The 23,469-nt window shown below is 37.4% G+C and overlaps 3 protein-coding genes and 1 long non-coding RNA gene across 4 annotated transcripts; 3 read left to right on the top strand and 1 right to left on the bottom strand.

Annotated features, from left to right (window-relative positions):
- On the bottom strand, positions 802-5,779 carry LOC109835211. The gene is made up of 6 exons (XM_020403195.1): positions 5,542-5,779; positions 4,426-5,421; positions 3,340-4,279; positions 1,498-3,241; positions 1,235-1,412; positions 802-1,118 (listed from the first exon to the last, which is right to left on the bottom strand). Exons 1-6 carry the CDS (start codon positions 5,777-5,779, stop codon positions 802-804), a joined length of 4,413 nt encoding a protein of 1,470 aa, XP_020258784.1.
- LOC109835210 lies at positions 5,944-6,597 on the top strand. Its single transcript, XM_020403194.1, has one exon. It carries the CDS (start codon positions 5,944-5,946, stop codon positions 6,595-6,597), a length of 654 nt encoding a protein of 217 aa, XP_020258783.1.
- On the top strand, positions 16,482-19,186 carry LOC109835208. The gene is made up of 2 exons (XM_020403193.1): positions 16,482-18,432; positions 19,176-19,186. Exons 1-2 carry the CDS (start codon positions 16,482-16,484, stop codon positions 19,184-19,186), a joined length of 1,962 nt encoding a protein of 653 aa, XP_020258782.1.
- On the top strand, positions 20,248-20,514 carry LOC109832316. Its single transcript, XR_002244698.1, has 3 exons — positions 20,248-20,263; positions 20,330-20,417; positions 20,494-20,514. It is a non-coding gene; the product is annotated as an uncharacterized LOC109832316 (long non-coding RNA).

The raw sequence follows: 23,469 nt of genomic DNA, 5'->3' as shown, positions 1-23,469 counted from the left end.
AGAGTTTTATTCTATAGTTGTAAAGGCTGTAATGCCTTATTTCCATTTGTCAGACATTTTGTAAATTAAGATTTGTTGAGGGCTCCAGTTTATTCATTACAGACATTAACTTGTATTTCAGTGTGTTAGATGATGAAATATTAATTCGATCTCTATTATTTCATCGGTTAACTCTTGTATTATCTTTTACTTGCTTTTGTACCTATACTTGTTAATGACTCTACTAGAGAGATAGTAATTGTGATGGTAAAACATGTTATTGCACGGTATAGTGCATGGCAGGTTTGACATTCTTGGTTTCACTTTGGACTGCAGCCTTGTGTGAACCCAGGGGCGTCACAGTTGGTATCAGAGCTCTAGTTCCAGTATCCTTAGGATCATCCTGTGTCGAGTCGTGGAGCTAGGATAGAGTTTCTTAGGATTCATGTATAGAGTCCGTAAGGAATTCCTAGTATGAGTGAGGACGATATATGCGTATATCTCAAAATTTGAGAATTTTTTTTTATGACAACTATTTTATTTTGACTGAAAGTATTTGCGTGAATATTATGTGTTATATATATTTTTTTTTTTTTTTTGAAAGATAAGTATAATTTCATTAAAACCAAATACACGTACAAAGTGACAGTATTGGCAAAATAACAACAGGAATCTAAACTAGAGAAACTATAGAGAGGGGAGAGGACCATGGCCGTCACCCTCAACTATAGAGCCCTAGAAAGATTCATGAGTTATCAAAGCCACATGATTACAAAAGTACCCTCAGTTACATAACAGAACAACCAGCTCACGAAGGGACAATCACAGTTTTACATAGCTCCAATTTGATAGAATATCTGAATTACCAACCTTCCAATTGCAAGTCCTAAGCAGAATATTAATGTCTTCATATATTCTCCTAAACACCATAATCTTATGTAGTTTTTGATCATGGAAAATCCTTTTATTCCTTTCCTGCCAAATATGCCAAACAGTTGCATTTAGTGCTAATCTAGCCAAGATATAGGTATTATCTTTCTTCTTGAACTTTTGTTGGATTTCCAGGGCTTCTGTCTTAAGATCCTTAACATCAGTAATTTTCATTTGCAGTTTCAGTTTACATAGCTTCCAGATATATGCTGAATATTGACATTGGAAGAATAAATGATCCCTAGTCTCCTTGTATGAATTACAAAGAGCACAGACTTCTATTGAAGTTATACCAAATTTGAATAGTCTGTCTCTTGTAGCTAACCTGTTACATAAACTTCTGAGCATGCAACAAGACATTCTAGGATTTGAGTTTGGGAACCATACCACATTGTAAAGCTCAAATTTGTCATAGGATGTACGAACTTGATTCCAAGCTGAAGAAAAGGAGAAATCACCATCACCTGTATGCAACCATATCCATTGATCTTTTTAACCTGAAACTGATATATTAGTAATGGATGATATCAGAGGATTAAGGCATGGCAGTATGATATTCCATTGAGAATTTTGGATGATACGAGAGACTGTCCAAGTAGTAGTGTCTGTGTGTTGAGGAGTGAGATAATGTAGTAGTTCAATAATTCTTCCTTCCTGTAACCATGGGTCAAACCAAAGGGAAGTGGTCTCTCCATTCCCAATAGATTTCATAATGCATTTCAGAGCTTGATTTTTGAGACTAGATATATGCTTCCAGGTTCCAGAATCCAACAGATTTGTATTAGATTCCCAAAAATTGTCTCCCCTGATATATCTGACATTCATCCAGTTTGTCCAAAGAGAATTAGCTGTAAGAAGTCTCCATATCAATTTAAGGGCAGCTGCTTGACTTAGATCCTTCAATCTTCTCAGACCAAATCCCCCTTCCTGTTTTGGTCGACAAACTTCCTTCCAGTTGATAGCATGAAACTGTCCAGACCAAAGAAAATTTGCAAAGATAGATTCCAGGTTTTGTATAATGGAATGAGGGAATTTATATACAAAATACCAGTAAGCAGAGGTACTGAATAATACTGATTTGATGAGTTCTAGACGACCTGCAAAGGATAAAGAATGAGACATCCAACCTTCAATCTTATGTCTGACCTTGTCAATAAGTGGAAGAAAATCCTTTGTTTTTGGGTATTTTGCAGATAAAGGTAATCCTAAATATTTCATAGGAAGAGTCCCTATTGAAATTCCCACAATAGAGCTTAACACTCCTTTACAGTTGCATCCTTTGCTGAAATATAATTTGCTTTTCTTTCTGTTTATACACAGTCCAGTATTCAAAGCCATAGTATCCAACAGATTATTGATACCTTCAAAAGATTTTTTATTTGCTCTACAAAAAACCAACATATCATCTGCAAACAATATATGAGAGACTTGAAGATCATGTTGAGTTTTAAAATTCTGTATTTTCCCTGAGATAACTGCTAGCTCCATACCAATAGACCAAAATTCCATGACCATAACAAAGATATAAGGAGATAGAGGATCCCCTTGTCTAATACCTCTATTACTTTTAAAAAAACCTGAAGAGGAACCATTTAAGAGGACAGAAAAGGAAGGAGTGGAAAGACATGCTCTGATCCAAGAAATCCATTTAACAGGAAAGCCCATACAATGCATAACATAGTATACAAATTCCCTGTTGATGCTATCAAAAGCCTTGTGAAGATCAATTTTAAAACAGGCTCTCTTGCCATGATTCCTATTGAAATCTCTAAGTAATTCATGAGCAAGTAAAGAACACTCACCAATATGTCTCCCCTGAAGAAAAGCATGCTGATTCTTTGAAATTAATTCCCCAATCACCATCTTTAATCTATTGGCCAGAATCTTAGTAATAATCTTATAAATGACATTGCAACATGAAATAGGTCTGTAATCTTGAATGGAAGTAGCTTCCTTTGATTTCGGTACAAGAGTGAGAAATGTATGATTGATCTGCTTAAGAATTGTACCAGATTTGAAGAAAGATTGCACTGCCAAGACAACATCACCACTGATCATGTTCCAATTTTGTTGATAGAAATATGCGTTGAAGCCATCTGGTCCTGGAGCCTTATCTGCATTCATTTGGAAGAGGGCATTTCTAATCTCTTTGTAGTTAACTTCCTGAACTAACCATTGTTTAGACTCAGCAGTCAGAATCCTCTTTACTGTCAATTTAGGAAAGACATTCCAGTAAGATGTTTGATTGAAAAGATCTTCATAAAAGCTGGCAGCAATGTGTTTAATATTGTCATTTGAAGTGATATGTGATCCATTTTGAGCAATAATATGTCTGATACAATTTGTAGAATTTCTATGCTTGATAGCATTATAGAAGAATAGAGTATTTTTTTATCTCCTTGCTGAAGCCATAGCTGTCTACTCTTCTGCCTCATCTCCTCTTCTTCTCTACATAGCCAACCATCTAGTTCAATAATTATTGCAGATTCTGAGTCCTGTAGGTCCTCATTATGAAAGTCCTGATTTAGCTTCTGTTGAATGATATCCAATTTGTTTTTAAGCTTCATAATGTTAGCTTTAGGAGATACATCAGACTGATTTGTCCATTGCTTCAATGTCAGTTTAAGATCCTTAAGTTTAGAAACCAAAATAAACATAGGAGAACCTGTGTAATGTTTGTTCCAAACACATCTGAGAATTTCTTCATAACCCTGACATTGCATCCAGAAATTAAAAAATCTAAAAGGTTTTGGTCCAGACTGTAATTTGGGAGTCAGATGAAGGAGCGCTAGAGTATGGTCACTAGTTGAAGTACTCTTATATTCTATAAAGGCTTGAGGAAATTGATCAAACAATTTAGTATTTCCCAGACCTCTATCCAATTTACCATATATTCTGCCTTGACCTTGTTGTTTATTATGCCATGTCCATAGAGAACCAGTGCTCTTGATATCAGATAGACCACATGATTGAATACAATCATTAAAATCCTGGAGTTTCTTAACAGTAAGATGTCTACCTCCAATTTTTTCTGTAGTAAATCTACAAACATTGAAGTCCCCCACAAGCAACCATGGCATTGATTTAAATTTATCATAGATGTCTCTAATGTCAGCCCATAATGATAATCTTGCAGATTCTGAATTTTCCCCATAAATGACACTCAACAATAAGTTGAAACCTCCTTTGTTTTGAAGTCTAATGGTTATAACTTGTAAAGTAGCAGATAATACATCACCATTCCAGATATCAGAATCCCATACCACCCAGATTCTCCCTCTATCAGAAGCAAAATAATTGTTGCAAAAAGACCAATGAGCAGGAATACATTTAGTAATTCTGTAAGCTTTAGCTGATTTGACTTTTGTCTCTAATAAACCAACAATACTTGGCTTTAAAGATAAAATATGATTTTTAATATCCCTTCTCCTTCCCAATTTATTCATGCCTCTAACATTCCAAAATAACATAGTCATAAGATATTAGCAGAGGAGGATCTTGTAACCCTCTTTGTACCTGAGGGGTCTTTATTCACTTTGACCTGGCTTTTCTTCTTCATAATCAGCTGGTCTTTTTCTGTTATCCAGTCAGGATTATCAACAGCAATAGTAAAATCTAATCCTTTCTCTTTTGAATTATCCACATCAGATTGCAAAGAATCCAAAAAAACTGCATTATTTTTAGTCTGTTCTGAATTATTCTCAGTAATAGGAACATCTGTAACTGTAATGTCAGAGGAACCTGGTATATCTTCTAAGATATTAGCAGAGACAGATTGTTGAGGATCATGAATAAAATCATAATTGTTTCTATTAACAGCAACCTTGTTCATAGAATCAGATTTATGTGGCAGCTCTGTTTCCAGGGTATCAGTTGTATCAGAGTAAGGAGATTTATCTTTCATAGATAACTCTTGGGCATTTAATTTATCCTTTTTAGCTTGGCTTTCATCATTATGAGACACCAACTCTCGATCAGAAAAATCCTCAGAATCCGAAAGAACATCATTAATGGCAACATCATCTTCATTAATGGCATGAATTATACTTCCATTATTTGTAGCTTCAACATTTATCTGACTCTTATTAATAACAGCATCTTCATTTAGTAGGCCTTCATTATGTTTAATCATAGATTCTCCAAACCCTGTTTCATTCAATGTTGTTTTAGCCACCCACTTCTCAACTATAACAACTGGACACTGATGATCAACATGGCCAAAATTCTGACATTTAACACATTTAGGTGGAATCCATTCATACTCAACGGCAGTTTCCAACCAATCTCCATTCCCTAAATCCATCCTTATATAATTTGGTAGCTTAGCTTTAGATGAAATTTCCACAAAACATCTAGCATATGCTAGCCTTTCCCCCGATGCTGTCGCTTGATCTATATAAAGAGGTTTACCCACAATACTAGCAATACGACCAATAATATTATTAGACCAAAGCTTTAGATGCAGAGCTGGAAGTCTAATCCAAACTGGAACTGAGTTAAGGAGTTCTCTTTCTAATCCAATGTTTTCAGACCACTTTTTTAATATAATTAGCCTTCCGTCAAATAATCAAGGCCCTCCATTCAAAACTCTGTTTAATTCCTCCTTACTTCCAAATTTAAAGAAGAAAAAACCATTTTCCCTAGAATATATCTCAAGAGAACATTTTAGTTTCCATAGCCGACCAACACAACCTTTTAAATGGGTATAAAAAGGTTTATCACCAAGAACATATCCAATTAAAGTATTATTCCATTTATCAACATTAAGAAGAATTTCAGATCTTGGAATAGAAGCATATAACAAACCATTGCTATCAATAGATGGAGGAAAATATTCTAATGAACAATTCTGATTTACCTCACGACCCATTGTACATACATCTTTCCAAGTTGTAGATCCGCCCGATTTGAATTTCCAGTTAATTGCATGTTGATGTGATGATTGTTGATCTAAATCTTTAGATATTGATTGTTGAAACCCATCAGCAATCTTTTTTGATTCAAATTGAACATTCTTCCGAAGTTTACCATTATATGAAACTTATTCCTCTTATGCCTTCTATTGCTAACACCTCAATTACAGGTCAACAAGATAGCTGGAAATGGCTACCATCAGGTAACGGGGAGTTTTCTTTTCATTCAGCGTGGAATCACATTCGTAGCTCTGGTGCTGCATTTGAACTCTACAATGTGGTTTGGTATCCTTCTTCAAATCCAAGGATGTCTTATTGCTTGCTCAAAGCTCTGTATAATAGATTACCAACCAGAGACAGACTGATTAATTTTGGAATTTCATCTTCTGAAATCTGTGTGCTCTGTGATCTAGCGAAGGAATCTAGAGACCACCTTTATTTCCAATGCCCTTACTTGGTTTATATCTGGAAACTTTGCAAGCTAAAGCTGCAGATGAACGACTCTGATAACAAAGACCTGAACACAGAAGCTCAAAACATCCAACAAAAGTTCAAGTCAAAAGATAAATCTTATATATTGGCAAGATTAGCGCTGAATTCAACTGTCTGGCAAGTATGGCAGGAAAGGAATAGAAGAATCTTTCAGAATCAAAAAATGCACAAGATTATGGTATTCAGAAGAATATATGAAGACATAAATATTTTGCTCAGAACATGCAATTGGAAGGTTGGAAACTCTAAGATCCTATCGAATTGGGGTTATGACAAACTATGAAGAAAATCCATTGTTGAGCTCAAAGTCTTGTTACTTTTGATAGTACTGTAGGTTTTTCTTTTGGCTTTGGGTCAATCTGATACTTTACCAGGTTCTCTATAGTAGAGGGTGACGGCCATGGTCCTCTCCCCTCTCTATAGTTTTCTTGGTAAAGATTCTCAGAGTAGCCTAGCCAAATTTTGTAAATAATGTACTAGTGTTTCTTGGTATTAATGAAATTTACTTATCTTTCAAAAAAAAAAAAAATATATAGGATGTGGTCGAGGTAAAACTCATACCTGGAGAGCTGGGCATGCAGAGCCAAGCCACAGCAGGCTCCACAGTATTTGATCGACATCATGGCACCTTTAGCAGCAAGATCTTACAACAATTGAGGAGCAAGAAGTGTATCCATTTCCGTCAACTATACCACTTTCAAGAGATTCACCACCGGCTATACCCGTCGTGGAAGTAAAAATGAAATACCAATGAGTACACCACCACCGTAATCATTTGTTGATAGAGCCGCAGAGCGGGAGATTTAACTCTAAAAGGATAAGAAAAGTATCAGACAGTATGAGCACCAGAATTTCAAGGCACGCAAATTTCATTTGCAACCTATAAAGGGAAGAAGTATGTGAAAATTTCTTGAACGTCGACTTAGTACCAAAGCAGTAGTTAGATGTATTCGGCATATAGAACATCACTAGAGGGTAACAACGACTTTAGATTTTCGACGGAGCAGCAAGCATCAATTATTTAGGAGAATTTTGGTCACTGCTTCAACAAGCAGTTAGAGCTAGTCCGAATGAAGCAGGGAGATATACCCATAGTGAATGAAGAAATCAAATCCAGAATAATGACAATTAAATGGCAAGAGAACTATTATGAAAATCTAGAGAACCCTAGTGGCGGGAGAATGATTTTACCCCAGCAACAAGGACAATATAAGAAAGGAGCACAATATGATTCGAGAGCGCCGAAGCAGCGCAGAGTTCGAGTACATGTTATAATTACAACAAGATCGAACAAAGAGCGAAAGAATTATCACAGTACACCAGCAGAGAGCCAGCAAGATAGAGGTCACGGACGACAGTCTCAGAGTCGTAATTATAGCCAGCAGTGGGGAAATAGAGGCATTACTTGCTAATCTGAGGATTAAGGGTCAGCAGGCCATATTTGCATCACCCAGGAGATTTGCACTATCCAGCAGAGTCTATTCAGTCGTACCGCGTGATCAGGGTACGAGCGGAGCTTTCTTCAAAATTTCCTTTTCAGCTCGGATCTAGTTTGAGTTAGGAAATTTGCTTACTTCTTATCTTTCATACCTTCGTTGATAGGTTTCAACTTGTAGCACATTCCATAGATATTCCGTTGTTAGTCTCTACTCCTCTAGAAGGAGTGTCCCTTCTATCTGTAGGAGATGTGTCATCAGACTAGATGAGTCTGAGTTAGTCATCGAGTTGATCGTGTTGTTGATGTTAAATTTCGACATCATTCTTGGTACGGATTGGTTATCTTCCTACCATGTTAGTATTGACTGCTTTGCGAAGACAGTTAATTTGCGGGCGTCCAATGGGTCCGAGAAGATTATAGCAACCTCTCAGGACAACCGTTTTGCAGAGTCATTTCTGGCATACATCGAGGAGATGATGCGACGGGATCAGGGTGTTGATTTATTGGAGACTAGAGTTGTCTTAGAGTATCAGGATGTCTTTTAGGACATACCTGGATTACCTCCTGTGTGAGAGGTCGAGTTCTGTATTGAGTTGCAGCCAGGCACAGCCCCGATATCCCGTGCACCCTGTCGCATGGCACCAGCTGAGATGAGGGAACTTCAGGCCCAGTTAGACGAGTTATTAGCTCAGGGTTTTATTCATCGGAGTCATTCTCCGTGGGGAGCGCCAGTTCTCTTCGTGAAGAAGAAGGACGACAATATGCGTTTGTGTATTGATTATAGAGAGTTGAACAAGGTCACTATCCGGAATAGGTACCAATTACCTAGGATTTATGACTTGTTCGATCAGCTGCGCGAGGCGCGTGTTTTCCCGAAGATTGATCTTCGTTTTGGGATATTGTAGTTGCGAGTTCGGGAGATGGATTTTCCCAAAGCCATGTTTTTCTGATTCGATATGAATCTTTTGAGTTTCTGGTCACACCATTTGGGTTGACCAATGCATCCGCTGTATTCATGAATTTGATGAACCGGGTTTTCCGTCCCTTTTTGGATCAGTTCGTGATAGTTTTTATCGACGACATCCTCATTTATCCGAGATCGAAGACAGAACACGAGCAGCACCTACGGTTAGCTTTGAGGACTCTACAGGAGCATCAGTTATATGTCAAGTTCAGCAAATGCGAGTTTTGGTTTTCAAAAGTAAGATTTCTGGGCCACGTCATCAGTAGAGAGGGCATAGCATTGGATCCGACTAAAGTTATAGTAGCTCTTAATTGGGAACCGCCGAAGACGGTGACAGAGATTCGAAGCTTTTTGGATTTAGCCGGATATTACAGGAAGATAATCCAGGACATTTGTGGTCTATGCAGATGCATCATTGGCAGATTTAGGAAGCGTCTTGATGTAGAATCAGAGGGTAGTAGCCTATATCTCATAATAATTTAGGGTGCACGAGCAGAACTACCCCACTCATGATTTGGTGTTAGCAGCAGCGGTATTTGCACTGAAGTCACGAGACATTTCTGAAGGGACTCAACCAGAGACAGCGGCGGTGGATTGAGTTTATTAAGAACTATGAATTCGCGATTTAGTACATCCAGGAATAACTAAGATGTACAAGGACTTAAAGAGACACTTTTGGTGGAGTGATAGGCGTAGGAAGATTTCAGAGTATATAGCTAAGTGTCTTACCTATCAGCAAGTGAAGGTGGAACATCAGAGACCGGTAGGAACACTTCCGTATTTACCTGTTTCCAAATAGAAGTGGGCGGACATTTTAATGAACTTTATTGTAGGGTTGCTGAAGTCGAAGAAAGAAAATGATTCCGTTGGGTGATAATGGATAGACTAATGAAGTCAGCACATCTTATTCCAGTGAGGACTACTTATACCGTCGAGGCATATGCGAGGATATTTGTTCGGAAGATAGTTCGACTTCATGGAGTTCCAGACACGATTGTATCGGATCGAGGTTCAGTGTTCACTTTGTACTTTTGGAAGAGTTTCCAGGATTCACTTGGTAGCAGACTATCATACAGTAGTGTATTCCATCCATAGACGGATGGTCAGACGGGGAGAGTAAATCAGGTGTTGGAAGATATGTTACGGGCTTGTGTCATTGACTTTCAAGGCAGCTGGGAGGAATCATATTCCACCGATAGAGTTCACTTATAACAATAGTTATCAAGCGATAATTGGTGCGGCCCCGTATGAAGCATCGTACGGGAGGCCTTGCAGATCGTCTATATGATGGGTAGAGCCGGAGGATAGTTTAATGCTTGGGCCAGAGCTTATGAGATAGATTACTGAGAAAGTAACATTGATCAGAGAACAAATTCTAGCCGCTTAGAGTCAGCAAAAGAGCTATGCAGATAAGAGATGAGGACATTTAGAGTTTCAGGTTTGAAGAGTTAGTTGTGCTGAAAGTATCATCTATGAAAGACGTTCAGCGATTCGAAAGGCGGAGAAAGCTTGAGCTGAAATATATTGGACCGTTTCGGATTTTGGAGCTTATTGGGGCTGTTTCATATGGACTAGACTTTCCAGCATCGATGTCTAGTGTACATAAAGTATTTCATGTTTTAATGTTCAAGAAGCAATTACATGATGAAGAGCAGCAGTGAGTGTTGAACGCATCAGAGATTTAGCTTCAGGATGATTTGACTACGATTAAAATCCCAGTTTGTATACTTGCTAGAGAAGACAATAAATTTAGAAACAAGATATTTTTCCCTTGGTGAAAATTCAGTGGAACCGGAAAGGAGTTGGGGAGGTTTCTCGGGAGTGCGAGGAGGATATACATCGCGACTACCCACAACTGTTTGATCAAGTAAATTAAATTTTTGTATGACTTGTTTATGGCTTATGGTTACCTGTATGGTGATGTTTATATTTAACACTAAAATGAGGGTATTAACACTTATCTCCTAAGTACTTGGAACATATGGTATATATATGAGGGGTTCCTTGTTTGGATTTTTCACTCGGTGTACTTGTTCCATTTAATTAGGGCTTAAGTGGGGGTATTTACATTTTTGATGGTTAAGTGTAGACATCGAAGATGATTTTCGGGAGCGCGAAGATGTTATGCCGCGCGACTTCCTAACCTATTGAGGAAGTGGATTGATTTATGTGTGCGATTATTTGTGTGGTTATATTTAGATTTAACGCTAGAATGAGGATATTTCCGTTTAATTCTTAATCTTTTGGAACACATGGTATATATATGGGGGGTTCCTTGTTTGGATTTTTTGCCCGACGTACTAGTTCCATTCGATTAAGGGATGAGTGGAAATATAGTCATCCTGGACTGTTAAATATAAATATCCCTATATGCTTATCAAGAGTAAATATTCTGAGATGTTTATATTTGCAGATTGAATTAGACCCTCTATGTGTTTTTCTAGTATTATTATTTGCTTAAGTCTGATTTCTGAATTTCGAGGACGAAATTCTTTTAAGGGGGGAAGAATATAAAACCCTGAAAATTTGAATATAATGTGATAAATAATTATAAATATGTTATATGGTGAGAATAATATATTTTTGATGTTTGAGTATGATAAGAATTGATTTGAGTTCAATTCAATGTATATTTGTGAATATATGAGTTCAAAGGCACAAAACATGCACAAATGCAAAGAGTGATAATCTGAGAATTTTGACCAGTTGAGAGTTTCTATATTTTTCATATTAATTTTTTTAGAATCTGGAAACGTGTATAAGATCAAAGTTGTAGGTCTTTTCAAGAGCTTTCCAATGAATCTTAGATCACCTTATTCCGAGATCGTATGAGAAAGTTACAATCTTTTTACCGAACCCCAGTCTGAGCATGGCCCAGAACCCTACGCAGTCGATCGCCGTAGTCGATGCGGTCGACCGCTGGGTGAACCTGGTTCTGTCAGTTCTGTTTTGGGTCGGGTTTTATTTATATCAAACCCGGTTGTTACCCTAGGTATTTATACTCGTTTTGAAGCTCTCAGAACCCTCTTTTGAACCCTAATAGCCTCAGCCCCCCTCCCCTCTCTCTCTCCTCTCAAACCCTAGCTCGGATTTTGGTGTTTTTAGGGTGTTTCGAAGGATTTTCGGTGGGGTTTCGCGGTTCAGGTTGAAGGAGGATTATCTTTTGGAGATTTGTCAGCACCTAAGGCGAGTAACATCTCGCCCAATCCCTCACCCATATTTCTACGAATTTTTATAATGATTTTCATGAGTTTTGATGAGCCTAAAAGGTATTTTTGTATAAAAATGTATTCCCTATAATGTGGATTGCAAGAATCAAATGTTTCAGTTTATAAAAGCTCACCAATATTTTGTTTAGTGAAGATCTAGATCTAAAATTGCTTAAACAAGAGTTAAATCACGATTTACTATTTTCAAAACGTTTTTAACATATTTCATATGTGTTTAGAGTATTGGGGATGTAGTTTACGTGTTTAAATTTCATTGTTTTCTATCATATGATATATTAGAAATATTAGATTTACATTAGTAAAGAAATCATCAAGTTTGTATATGGTTCGAAGTTGACAGAAACCCTAACTGGGCTTTTGTCTGCTTCGCGGTCGACTGCAGTGGATACGGCGTGTTTTGTCGAGCAGAAGTGTTTCTGCTCTTTTCGCGGTCGACCGGAGTGACCTCTGCGGTCGACCGCCACTCAGTTTTGAGCTCAGTGGATTTGTGCTTTGTGTGCGGTCGACCGGAGTGACCTTTGCGGTCGATCGCCGCACAGTTCTGTGTACTGTTGATTTTTGTTGAGCTTTTTGCGTGTTCGAGAGATTGCCTCGATTATCTGACACTATTTTTTAATGTTAGTGATTTATCTGTACATGTGAGTTGACTTTTTGACACAAGTTTAGACCCGCACATCGAAACACGTGCGAGTTTGGGATGTGTATATCTTTCCACATATACCTTTTACAATTTCACCTCTTTATTCATAGTCCATGTGTTGGGCATACATTACTATTAATCCATGTGTTGGATACTTATCATTTTAGTCCCTGTGTTGGACATGCATTACCTTTAGTCCATGTGTTGGACATTTCGCTAAACCTTGAGCATGATACATATTTGAGTTTTGAGCACGACATATTGATAAAGTTTGGACATGATAGCTACCTAGGCTGGACATGACACTTATTGTAACTATGTAACTTTGACATAACTATGTTTATTGGTAGAGATGGGATTGTTGTCTTTTCTTTATTGTTCATGTATTAGACTTCGAGTTTGGTACTTAGGGATTTTCAATTTGAGATACAAGATATATACATGGGGGTTTCCTTATTTGGATTATTTCGTTCAACGTACCTATGCTCGTGTTGAAATTTCCTAAGTACTAAAACCCATTATTCTTAGGATAAATAATTTTATATTATTATGTATTAACTGTATTTTCATATACAATGAGCCTTTTCCCTTGGGGTTGGTTGTGATGTTGCTCGCTAGCGCTTTAACGCTCGTTGTCCCTCCCCCTTTCAGGTAACGAGCCAGGAGCCCGGAGAGTCGCAGGTTGATGGCTATGCACTTTAGCTTCAGCTGTCTATTTAGTTATATTTTCTTTCAAGCTCCACTTTAGACTCTTGTTTAGACATTTGAGAGTTTTATTCTATAGTTGTAAAGGCTGTAATGCCTTATTTCCATTTGTCAGACATTTTGTAAATTGAGATTTGTTGAGGGCTCCAGTTTATTCATTACAGACATTTACTTGTATTTCAGTGTGTTAGATGATAAAATATTAATTCGATCTCTATTATTTCATCGGTTGACTCTTATATTATCTTTCACTTGCTTTTGTACCTACACCTGTTAATAACTCTACTAGAGAGATAGTAATTGTGATGATAAAACATGTTATTGCACGGTGTGGTGCATGACAGGTTTGACATTCTTGGTTTCACCTTGGACTGCAGCCTTGTGTGAACCCAGGGGCGTCACATCCAATAATTCTACATTATCCCCTTAAAATTTTAAAATTGCTTATAATTTAGGTATTAATATAGAATTATAAAATATTGAGCTAAATTTAAAAGAATAATCAATTCTTTGAAAACTCTCTCAAGTACGGGGAATGCCTGAAAAAAACCACTCAACTAATTTAATTTGACAGAGCCTCCTAAATATAGAGGTGTTGTAGATAATCCCTCTTAACTTTGGAGTGATTTTAGAAAACACCCTTTGACTTAGCGTGTCTTATAAAAACTCTCCTGATCTTTTACACATCTCTTAACGAACCCCCTTAATGTAAAAGACTTAAATAAGTGATTTTGTCAAAATGCCCTTTTAAAGAAAGTCATTTTAGTTAAAAGAAACTCTCAACCGATAATAAAAGGATTACGACCAATTTACAATTCTTTTTACCTATAAATCTTCACTTTTTCTTTCATGTAGCAAAAAACCAAGCTAATTCTTTTATGGTTGAGAGATATTTTAGTCTTTCCAAGTCAAGTACTTATCACATAATGAATTCGACTCAATGATATTAGTTTTGAGGGTTAATTGAGAAACATTTATAGACACATGTGATATCAATCTTATAAGAGTGAATTTTATAGCAAGTCTATCAGTATCTTTGAAAATCTTTTGCTACAAAATCCTTTAAGAGAAATTTAATTTTTATTTGGGATGACTATGTAATCCTTATGGTTCTCCTTATCTTTTATGATTTGTAATAAATTATTTAACAAAATAAATTAAGTTGTTCATTTTATATGTCTCACCTTTATGAAGCATATAGCTTGGATATGAGTGTTATTAGATTCTTTTAACTCTTTAGCTTAAATTTTTGGATATTATTCAGTATTGGATAGATCTATATTATTTTGTTAAAATACAATTCATATGTGTACAAAATATGTTTAAATCATTCTCAAATTATATTTTATAGTTTTCTAAAATTAGAGAGTAATCATTTTGACAAATTAATTAATTAGTTGAGACGATGTAAGAAGATTATAATATCAAATTTTAGAATTGATCACATAATTTATATTTTTTTTTCTTGATTGAATTTGCACATTCTAACTTTGAAAATTCTATAAAAAAGTTTTTGAATATCTATAATACTTGGTCGCTAGATAATAGAAAGTGGAAGTAGACAATAGACGCGAGTGATTTCTTTATAATTAAACAAAATCCTCTATGACCAGATAAACCTATCATTTTACATTGATAAATTCAAGATTTATTTTTTCATTAATAATAATCGTTTTTTAGATATTGATGCTTACATCATTAATATTTTAAAATGATAATTTTAAATCATTAAATTGCTCTTAGATCATTAATATTTTAAGACTTTAAACCTCACTAATTATGTGTAAGGTAAAGTGTTGAAACCAACAAGATTTTATATATTGAAATATCTAAAACTTTTTAATATATTATGATAATCATAAACTTTTTTGCAACTATGTTATAGTAAATACATAAACTAAAAATCAACAATTATAATATTTGACCACGTGCATTGCACGTGCATTCCAACAGATTGGTAAGGATAAATAATTATAAGTCGTATCCGAACTATTTGCACCCCTATTAACGATATAGATTAAGCTAACATAATCTTAAGAAACAGATTGGTAAGGATAAATAATTACGCGTTGTATTTTGGCAATATTATAGTTTTAACCGGGTACACATTAAAGTTTCAAACTCTGGTAAGAATCATTTTATCCAACTGTTTAAAGTTTTAGACACTATAAAGGACAAATTTTCAAAACCAACCTATTTGATGATTTAATTGCAAAAAACGACCCGTTTCATATTTATTTAGAGAAACCGACCTGGTTTCAGCACTGTCGCTGAAACCAGGTCGGTTTTTCTAAAAAACTTTACGAAACTTCACGGGAGTTCAACTCCCGTGAAGTTTTTTCTCATAACAAAACTTCACGGGAGTTGAACTCCCGTGAAGTTTCGGAAGACCTCCCCCTCACCTCGGTTCTCTCTCCCCGCAACCGCCCCAAACCCTAACCTCTCTCCGCCGCCGTCCATGTCGTTTCCGACCCCAGCCCCCCAAATCCGACCGCCGGCCATTGATTCCGACCGCCAGCACTCCATTCCGACCGTTTGCCCTTGATTCCGACCGCCGGAACAGTCAAGTTCGCCGGATTTCGACAATTTGAGGGTAAATTCCACCCAAAATTAGATTTTCTCTTAATTTCTTGTATTTTCTCGCTATTTAATGGTGATTACATGTAAAAAAAATTATATTTTAGAATTAATTTGTAAATTTTTTATGATTTATGTGAAGAAAACTTAAATAATTTTGTCGATTTAGAGGGTAAATTATCAATAATGTAAAAAATAGTGTTACTACATATGTATGACATCTAATTTATTTAAAAAAAATTGTGTTATCAATAATTTTGTCGATTTTAGAATTTCATTGTGAATAAGTTATGAAATTAGTGCTATATGACATCAATTAAAAAATCTAAAAATTAGTGCTATATGACATCAATTAGATTTGAGAATTTAATTGTGAATTTTATGAATTATGTGAAGAAAACTTAAATTATTTTGTCGAGTTAGAGGGTAAATTATCAATAATGTAAAAAATAGTGTAAAAATTAGTGTTTGACATCGGTATATGAATCGGTATATGAATTTGTAAAAAATTATGGTTCCCTAAAATTGATATAGGATTTAATTTTAAGTAACAATAAATTTTTAGAGTCTTTTCGTGTAATATTGATCTTGATTGTTTTACTCTTCAGAGGTAATGATGAATGATCAAATCATAATTTTGTGTTTGTATGATGGGAAGATTAAATACCTCGAAAATAATATGCCCGTTTATGAAGGAGGTACGACGAGACCATTGTTTATAACAAAATCGTGTACTTTCGATGAGTTGGTTAATGAATTGCACAAACTTACATTAACCAACTCACGTGAGTATCACCTTAATGTTATTTGCAATTATCCTGTCGTGGAGAACAGGACAAGCGGCATTCAAATATCAAGTGACTACGATATGAGTCTAATTGGAGTCTTACATGACGAGAAGCGTTCGATTGAATTGTTCATTGAAAAACATCAAAGGAATTTGGGCAAATCGTTGAATTATGATGGAATGTATTCCCGCATGTTGGAAGACCCTGATGTTAATTCCGTTGGCTTTTTATCTCCTCAACAAGATGAAGGTTGGACACAATCACAATATATGAGTGGTCCTTCGCTTGTGGGCACTTCGAATGCGGTCGATACTAACATGGGAGTTCAAGAAGATAATGCAAGTGTTGAATCTAATAATGATGATGAAGATGAGGGCTTACAAATTGATAGCATGACCTTGATAGATCGTGATGAAGGGGACAACCACCACATTGACGGGTGTTATGCTAATAATGAGTATGTTGTCTTAGAGGATCCGCCGCCCGATGAACTTCAAGGAGAAGAATGGATCGATAACTCCGTGATGGAAAGTGTTCCTATTGGCACTAATAGCGGTCATGATACACAGGGTGAGGACTTCTCATTCATGAAGGGAGATCTATATGAGAGCAAGGAGAAATTGATCCATGCGCTTCGCTCGTACGCCATTGCAAAAAATGTTAAGTTTAGGCCAACAAAAAATAATACTACAAGCTATAATGCGGTTTGTTTCTATCGCAAAGATGGCGATGATGAAGATATTAGTGGACACCACGACGGCAATGCGAAATGTCCGTGGAAGCTTAATTCACGCTCTGGTGTAAGAGTAGGCGGGCAATTCAAAATCACGGCATACAACGGACTCCACACTTGTAGCAATCCTCGATTAGAGATGAATAACAAGAATGCATCCTCTTCCTTCATATATCGATTGATTTTACCGCATCTGAGGGAGGATTTTGATCTAAGGCCGAAAGATATTCGTCTTCTAGTGCAAAAAGCCACCAACTTGGATGTATCATATCACAAGTGTTGGAATGCTAGGAGGAAGGCGATGATAAAAATATTCGGTGATTGGGATAAATCGTATGAGATCTTACCTCATTATCTTGAAGCACTCAAAAGAGAAAATCCAGGAACTGTCTACGAAGTATCTTCGGACCCCGTTGATGGCGGAGATCGGCGGTTCACCGGTGTATTTTGGGCATTTGGGCCATGTATTGAGGGGTTTCGATATTGTCGTCCTCTTCTTAGCATTGATGGCACCCACTTATACGGCAAGTACAAAGGAGTTTTGCTTGTTGCCACCGGAGTTGATGCGGATGGCGGTTTGTTTCCTTTGGCGTTTGCAGTGGTTGATATTGAAAACACAGAGAATTGGGCGTGGTTTTTTGCATGCATTAGATATCATATCCCTAGTGTGGGTGCGCGGCCGATTACATTCATATCTGATAGGATGAAAGGAATTCCAAGAGCACTCCAACGTCATTTCCCAGAGCCACATGCACATCGTTATTGCTTGCGACATATTAGGGACAACTTCAAGAAGAAATTTGGAAACGGTCAGGTTCAAGATCTTCTTTGGCAAGCCGGATGTGCAACAGAAAAATTAGTTTATGACCAAATACGAGAGAGGATTAAGTTTATCTCCCGAGCTGCACATGATTGGATCGAAACTAGTTTGGGACCACACAATGTTGATAAGTGGGCTTTATGTGAAGATGGCGGGAGACGGTTCTGTATGATGACTACGAACGCTTCAGAGAGTTTCAATGGCGTGCTCAAGGGAGCACGCGGTATGCCAATACAATCACTAGTTGCTAAAACATTCTACAGACTTAATAACTTCTTTCTACGACGTCGCGAACTTGGTGAAAATATCCGCTCGGAGCTCACACCGAAAAATGATGAAATGTTAGCGGCTCGGATTGTACAAGCTCGATCCTTTCATGTCGTAAGATACAGTTTTAATGAATGGGAAGTCATTGAGGGAATATCACATAGAGAAAATCGCTCTTATAAAGTTAACATGTTAGTGGATCACTCGTGTACGTGCACTTGCAACGTACCGCAATTACAATGGATTCCTTGTTCACATGTTGTCGCGGCTTGTTCTGATCTACAAGGTGGTGCGAGGATTTCACACTATGAGTTCGTCGAGGCTTGGTATTCTACTTACAACTATCGACAAACATACAAAGAGTGTTTTCGTCCACCATATGATAGTCGATATTGGACACAAGACGGGCCACTGATATTGCCTCCTTTGTATAAAAGGTCGGCGGGGCGCCCTCGTTCCGTACGAATTAGAAATTGTATGGATGACGGTCGTGAAGGAGTTAGGAGGAGAAATAAGTGTAGTAGATGCGATCAACCGGGCCATAAGAAAAATAATTGTCCAGTTAGGATTAGGCGTTGATGTTGTAATTTGTAGCGGTTTCGATCTGTGTTTTCTTCCGTATGTCATTTGTGATTGTTAAATGCTAGGGGTTTCGTTCTGTGTTTTTTTCCGTGTGTCATTTGTGACTGTAATTTGTAGCGGTTTCGTGAGTTGTTTGTTTTTGTATCTCATTTGTGATTGTAATTTGTATCGTTTCGTACTATGTTATATAAATTTAATGTTTGGTTTCAAGTTATTGCTTTCTTCACGTTGCGCATTCGTTTGTTGTTTATATATAACTAGATGAGTATTTTAACAAAAAAGATCTAACACATTGAGCATTGTCTTCTAATATAATTCTCAGTTATATTCATTATGGATCCGGGACCGAGACGCCCCGACGTTTTGACCCTCCAGGCGAGCCACGTTTCAGATTATATTGGCTCAGGACAGGTAAAACATCTTTTGTGATATGCTAGTTAGCATTGGCACTAATTTTAATTTTTCACTTTATACTTAATCAATTCTTTTTTGACGTGCAGCCCGTACCTGATATCACCATGATCGAGCATTCACAGAGCCATTCATCTTGGGTCATTGAGGATGAGAGAGTTCTAGCGCTGATCTCTCAGGCTGGTTTTCGGGAGTGCTCGACGGTTCGATATATCAGGCTTGATTGGCCGCTTATCGCTGCTTTGATTGAGAGGTGGAGGCCAGAGACCAACACCTTTCACATGCATATAGGGGAGTGCACGATCACTTTACAGGACGTGGCCGTCATTCTTGGGCTCCGGATCGATGGGCTGCCAGTTACGGGCACCGATGATCATAGTTGGCCTGAGGTATGTACCCGGCTTCTTGGACAGGTTCCCGACTTGAGGAGTGGTGCGATGAAGCTATCGTGGCTTCGTCAGACATTTCAGGGCGATATACCACAGGATGCCGATGATGATACGCTCTAGTTTCATGCTCCTGCATACATATTGCACATGATAGGGTGCGTGCTTTTTTCGGATACGAGCAAGACTCTCGTACATGCACGATGGCTGCCACTGCTGGAGGATTTTGGTGTATGCGGCGCACTATTATTTGTATCGAGAGTTGAGTAGAGTATCCCTGATGCAGAATAAAGAATTCAAGGGATGCTGCACATTGATACAGATTTGGTCATGGGAGCGCATTCATATTGGACGCCCTACTTTACTCGTGCACCGTGACCTACAGGGGCAGTATCCTTTGGCGTACAGGTATAATTGTACACAAATTTTATTCACACTGAATTTGTACTTATATATTCTCTATTCTGCATATAGGTATAACGTGCGGTACGCTAAGTACCGATCAGCGACGCGCCATCGTGAGTTTTACCGAAATGAGCTTGATGGTCTCCAACACGAACAGGTAAATATAAATCTCAAGTCGTTATGAATATTATAGTTTTGTTGTTGATACTGATAAATTTTTTATTTTATTTCAGTTCAAGTGGAGACCCTATACACTGCCGGAGCTAGATATGCATTCTCTTGCACCCATCTGCCGAGATAGTCCCGACTTGTGGAGAGCGAGAGTTCCATTGATTTGTTGGGAGATCGTGGAGATGCATGTCCCTGACCGTGTGCTACGACAGTTTACGCTCTCTCAGCATGTACCAGATCCTGTTGAGCAGATCTCTCGTCGGCGGCGACCTACTTCGCACCATAACGACTGGGCCGTAGTCCGTGCGGCCTACATAGACAGGTGGGCTCACAGGTGGGATTTCATCCAGGATACGAGGCCCACGGCTGTTGACTACACCGCATATATGGGTTGGTATTGGGATATCACACGTAGATGGATCACACGTGACCCACAGCCCTTAGCTGGACACATGCCACGGCCACCGACAGACAGTTACATCCCTAGTGGGATGAACGAGAGAGATTACGTAAGTTTCTAAGCTAAATTATAATATTTTTTTTCTTGAGTTGGTACTTAATAAATTATTTACCTCACAGGTCCATGCTTTGGATAGCATTCCGACTGATATTGATGCGACCGTGCCTGAGATTCAGGATCAGGTGGCGTTAGGGCTCCTCGGCAGGATCAAGAACAGCCGGATACTCAGATAGTCGAGGCTCATCAGCGCGGGGGGCGGGGAAGAGCGAGGGGGAGGGGGAAGAGAGGGAGAGGAAGGAGAGGAGCTATATTGGGTTGTATTTGAACTTATTTTGTTAAAATTTGTAAATTGTATGAATTTTCAAATACTATACTTTTATGGATCAATTATAGCTCGATATGTGATCTTTTTGCGTATTGTTTGATTCGTGCGTGTTTAAATAATATATATATTGCAGTAATTATTGTCAACAGGTAAATAGTTGTATATATGAGTTAAATAGGTAGATGTATGCATGCTGTGCATGTTTTTTGTAAAACCTGCAACTTCACGGGAGTTGAACTCCCGTGAAGTTGCAGTGCAAATTTCCCAGAGAGCGATTCTCTGGGAAATTTGGCCTGTAACTCCACGGGAGTTCAACTCCCGTGGAGTTTTAACAATAGAACAAACTCCACGGGAGTTGAACTCCCGTGGAGTTTATTGAGGGTAATAAATTTCACGGGAGTTCAACTCCCGTGAAGTTTAAAAACATACTAAACTTCACGGGAGTTGAACTCCCGTGAAGTTTCGTAAGTTTTTTTAGAAAAACCGACCTGTTTTCAGCGACAGTGCTGAAACCAGGTCGGTTTCTCTAAATAAAACTGAAACGGGCCTTTTTTTGCAATTAAATAATGAAATAGGTTGGTTTTGAAAATTTGTCCACACTATAAATGATCCTTAAAAGTGAAGTGAAAATGATTTGACATTAAGATGACGACGAGAAAGCCATTGCTCATGCGTCCAACTTATCATTGAACTTCTCATTGTGCATTAGGTAATGAGTAGTAATCCAACCAAAGTCGTAAAGTTTTTTTTTTATTTAATATACAACAAAAATCAAAGTGTAAGCACGTTGTTGAGATGATTACATTAGGATAAAAAAAGAGGTTATGTAAAAGTGAGCTCCCCCACTAATCAACCAACTCCTCACTCTCTGCCGCTAACTCTTCCTTGATTAAAGAGAGGTTATGTAAAAGTGAGCTCCCCCACTCCTCAACTAACTCCTCCTCATTCTCTGCCGCTAACTTTTCCTTGATTACCTTTTTTTTTTCTTTACTGAATTTCTGTTATACTAAACCTCCAAATCTCTGTCTAGTTTATAGCAGACCCATAAATTTTCATATCCAAATTACACCCCTAATCTATCAAGTTTTTTTTTAAACAGGACGCAAATCCATTAAATTATTTTAGATTAGACCTTCAAATATATTAAGTTGTTTTAATAAGACTCCCATTTCAAACAATTATAAAAATTTGCCTTGGCAGCGCAATCTTAATTCACCATCTCACATTTTTTTAATGGTATCTATTTGTCTTGGCAACGCAATCTTAATACATCATCTCTCGTTTTGGGTGGTTGGTAGCTTGGTAAGTGTAACGAAATAGAGCACACAAGTTTGTACACTAAAAATCCAAAGTAGATAATCAACTACTTTGTTTAAGCCAAAGGAGATCCAGCAAAGAGATGCTAAATTCAAAAATATCTTGCTATCTTAGCACCTACGTGCAATGATTCAGTAGCAACAAGATGATTTCATATCCTACCAACTATAAAAAGGCCTTATGATGCTTTCGAATAGAATTCGTATGCTAAATTCATCCATTGACATAAACCTCACCCTGGTTCATAGTAGAAAATATTAATCTATTTCATCGACATAATCAGTTCGTGATTAATCATAATTAATTTGACAAAAGAACATATCATAACGTCTTAAATTGATTTTGTTAAGTCAATTTTTGGCTTAAATCAAAACAATTTCTTAGATGCTCTATGAGCAGTATACCACACCAACAGGAGGAGGGCGTGCGATATAAAAAAGTTATTTAATCCAACCACTCTCTTATTCGGAAGTGATTTGTGCCACAGTCTTTTTCAATTGATGCGATGTAATACTCATAGAGTGCTGCTACGGGGACCCAAAATATGGGACCAAGGAAGGGGACAGATGAGGTATCCCCTCCCTATTGCATAATGAGTTGACATGAGTTGGCATGACCAACTCATTATGCAATAGGAAGGGGACACCTCACCTGTCCCTCTCTTGGTCCCATATTTTGGGTCCTTAAATCATTTTCCAATACTCATAATAGAACAAACACATTGAGTTTTTCATAAAACAACTTCACAATTAACAACTCACTTTGTATAATTTCTCAACGGGTCTTGAAGAAAAAGTCAAAATCAATGGTGGAGTTAAAGCTAAACTGATTAACAAATTTTGACTCAGTTTCCCCCTCAAAAATACCACAAATTAGAGAGAAATGATGGTTAAACTCTTGGGTGCTGAAGTTTCTACGTGCATCAACACGTACCAG

The sequence above is a fragment of the Asparagus officinalis genome, chromosome 3, assembly GCF_001876935.1.
Source record: "Asparagus officinalis chromosome 3, Aspof.V1, whole genome shotgun sequence".
Lineage (NCBI taxonomy): Eukaryota > Viridiplantae > Streptophyta > Magnoliopsida > Asparagales > Asparagaceae > Asparagus > Asparagus officinalis.
This window is presented reverse-complemented; position numbering and strand designations above follow the sequence as displayed.

Excerpts from the sequence above, each read along its gene's own strand:
- LOC109835210 (XM_020403194.1), top strand. The coding sequence starts at position 5,944 with ATGAAACTTATTCCTCTTATGCCTTCTATTGCTAACACCTCAATTACA.
- LOC109835211 (XM_020403195.1), bottom strand. The coding sequence starts at position 5,779 with ATGGGTCGTGAGGTAAATCAGAATTGTTCATTAGAATATTTTCCTCCA. Across the intron at positions 3,242-3,339 it reads AGAGAAGAAGAGGAGATGAG|ACATATTATTGCTCAAAATG; the intron begins GCAGAAGAGTAG and ends AAATTGTATCAG. Across the intron at positions 1,119-1,234 it reads CTCAGAAGTTTATGTAACAG|CATATATCTGGAAGCTATGT; the intron begins GTTAGCTACAAG and ends GTCAATATTCAG.
- LOC109835208 (XM_020403193.1), top strand. The coding sequence starts at position 16,482 with ATGATGAATGATCAAATCATAATTTTGTGTTTGTATGATGGGAAGATT.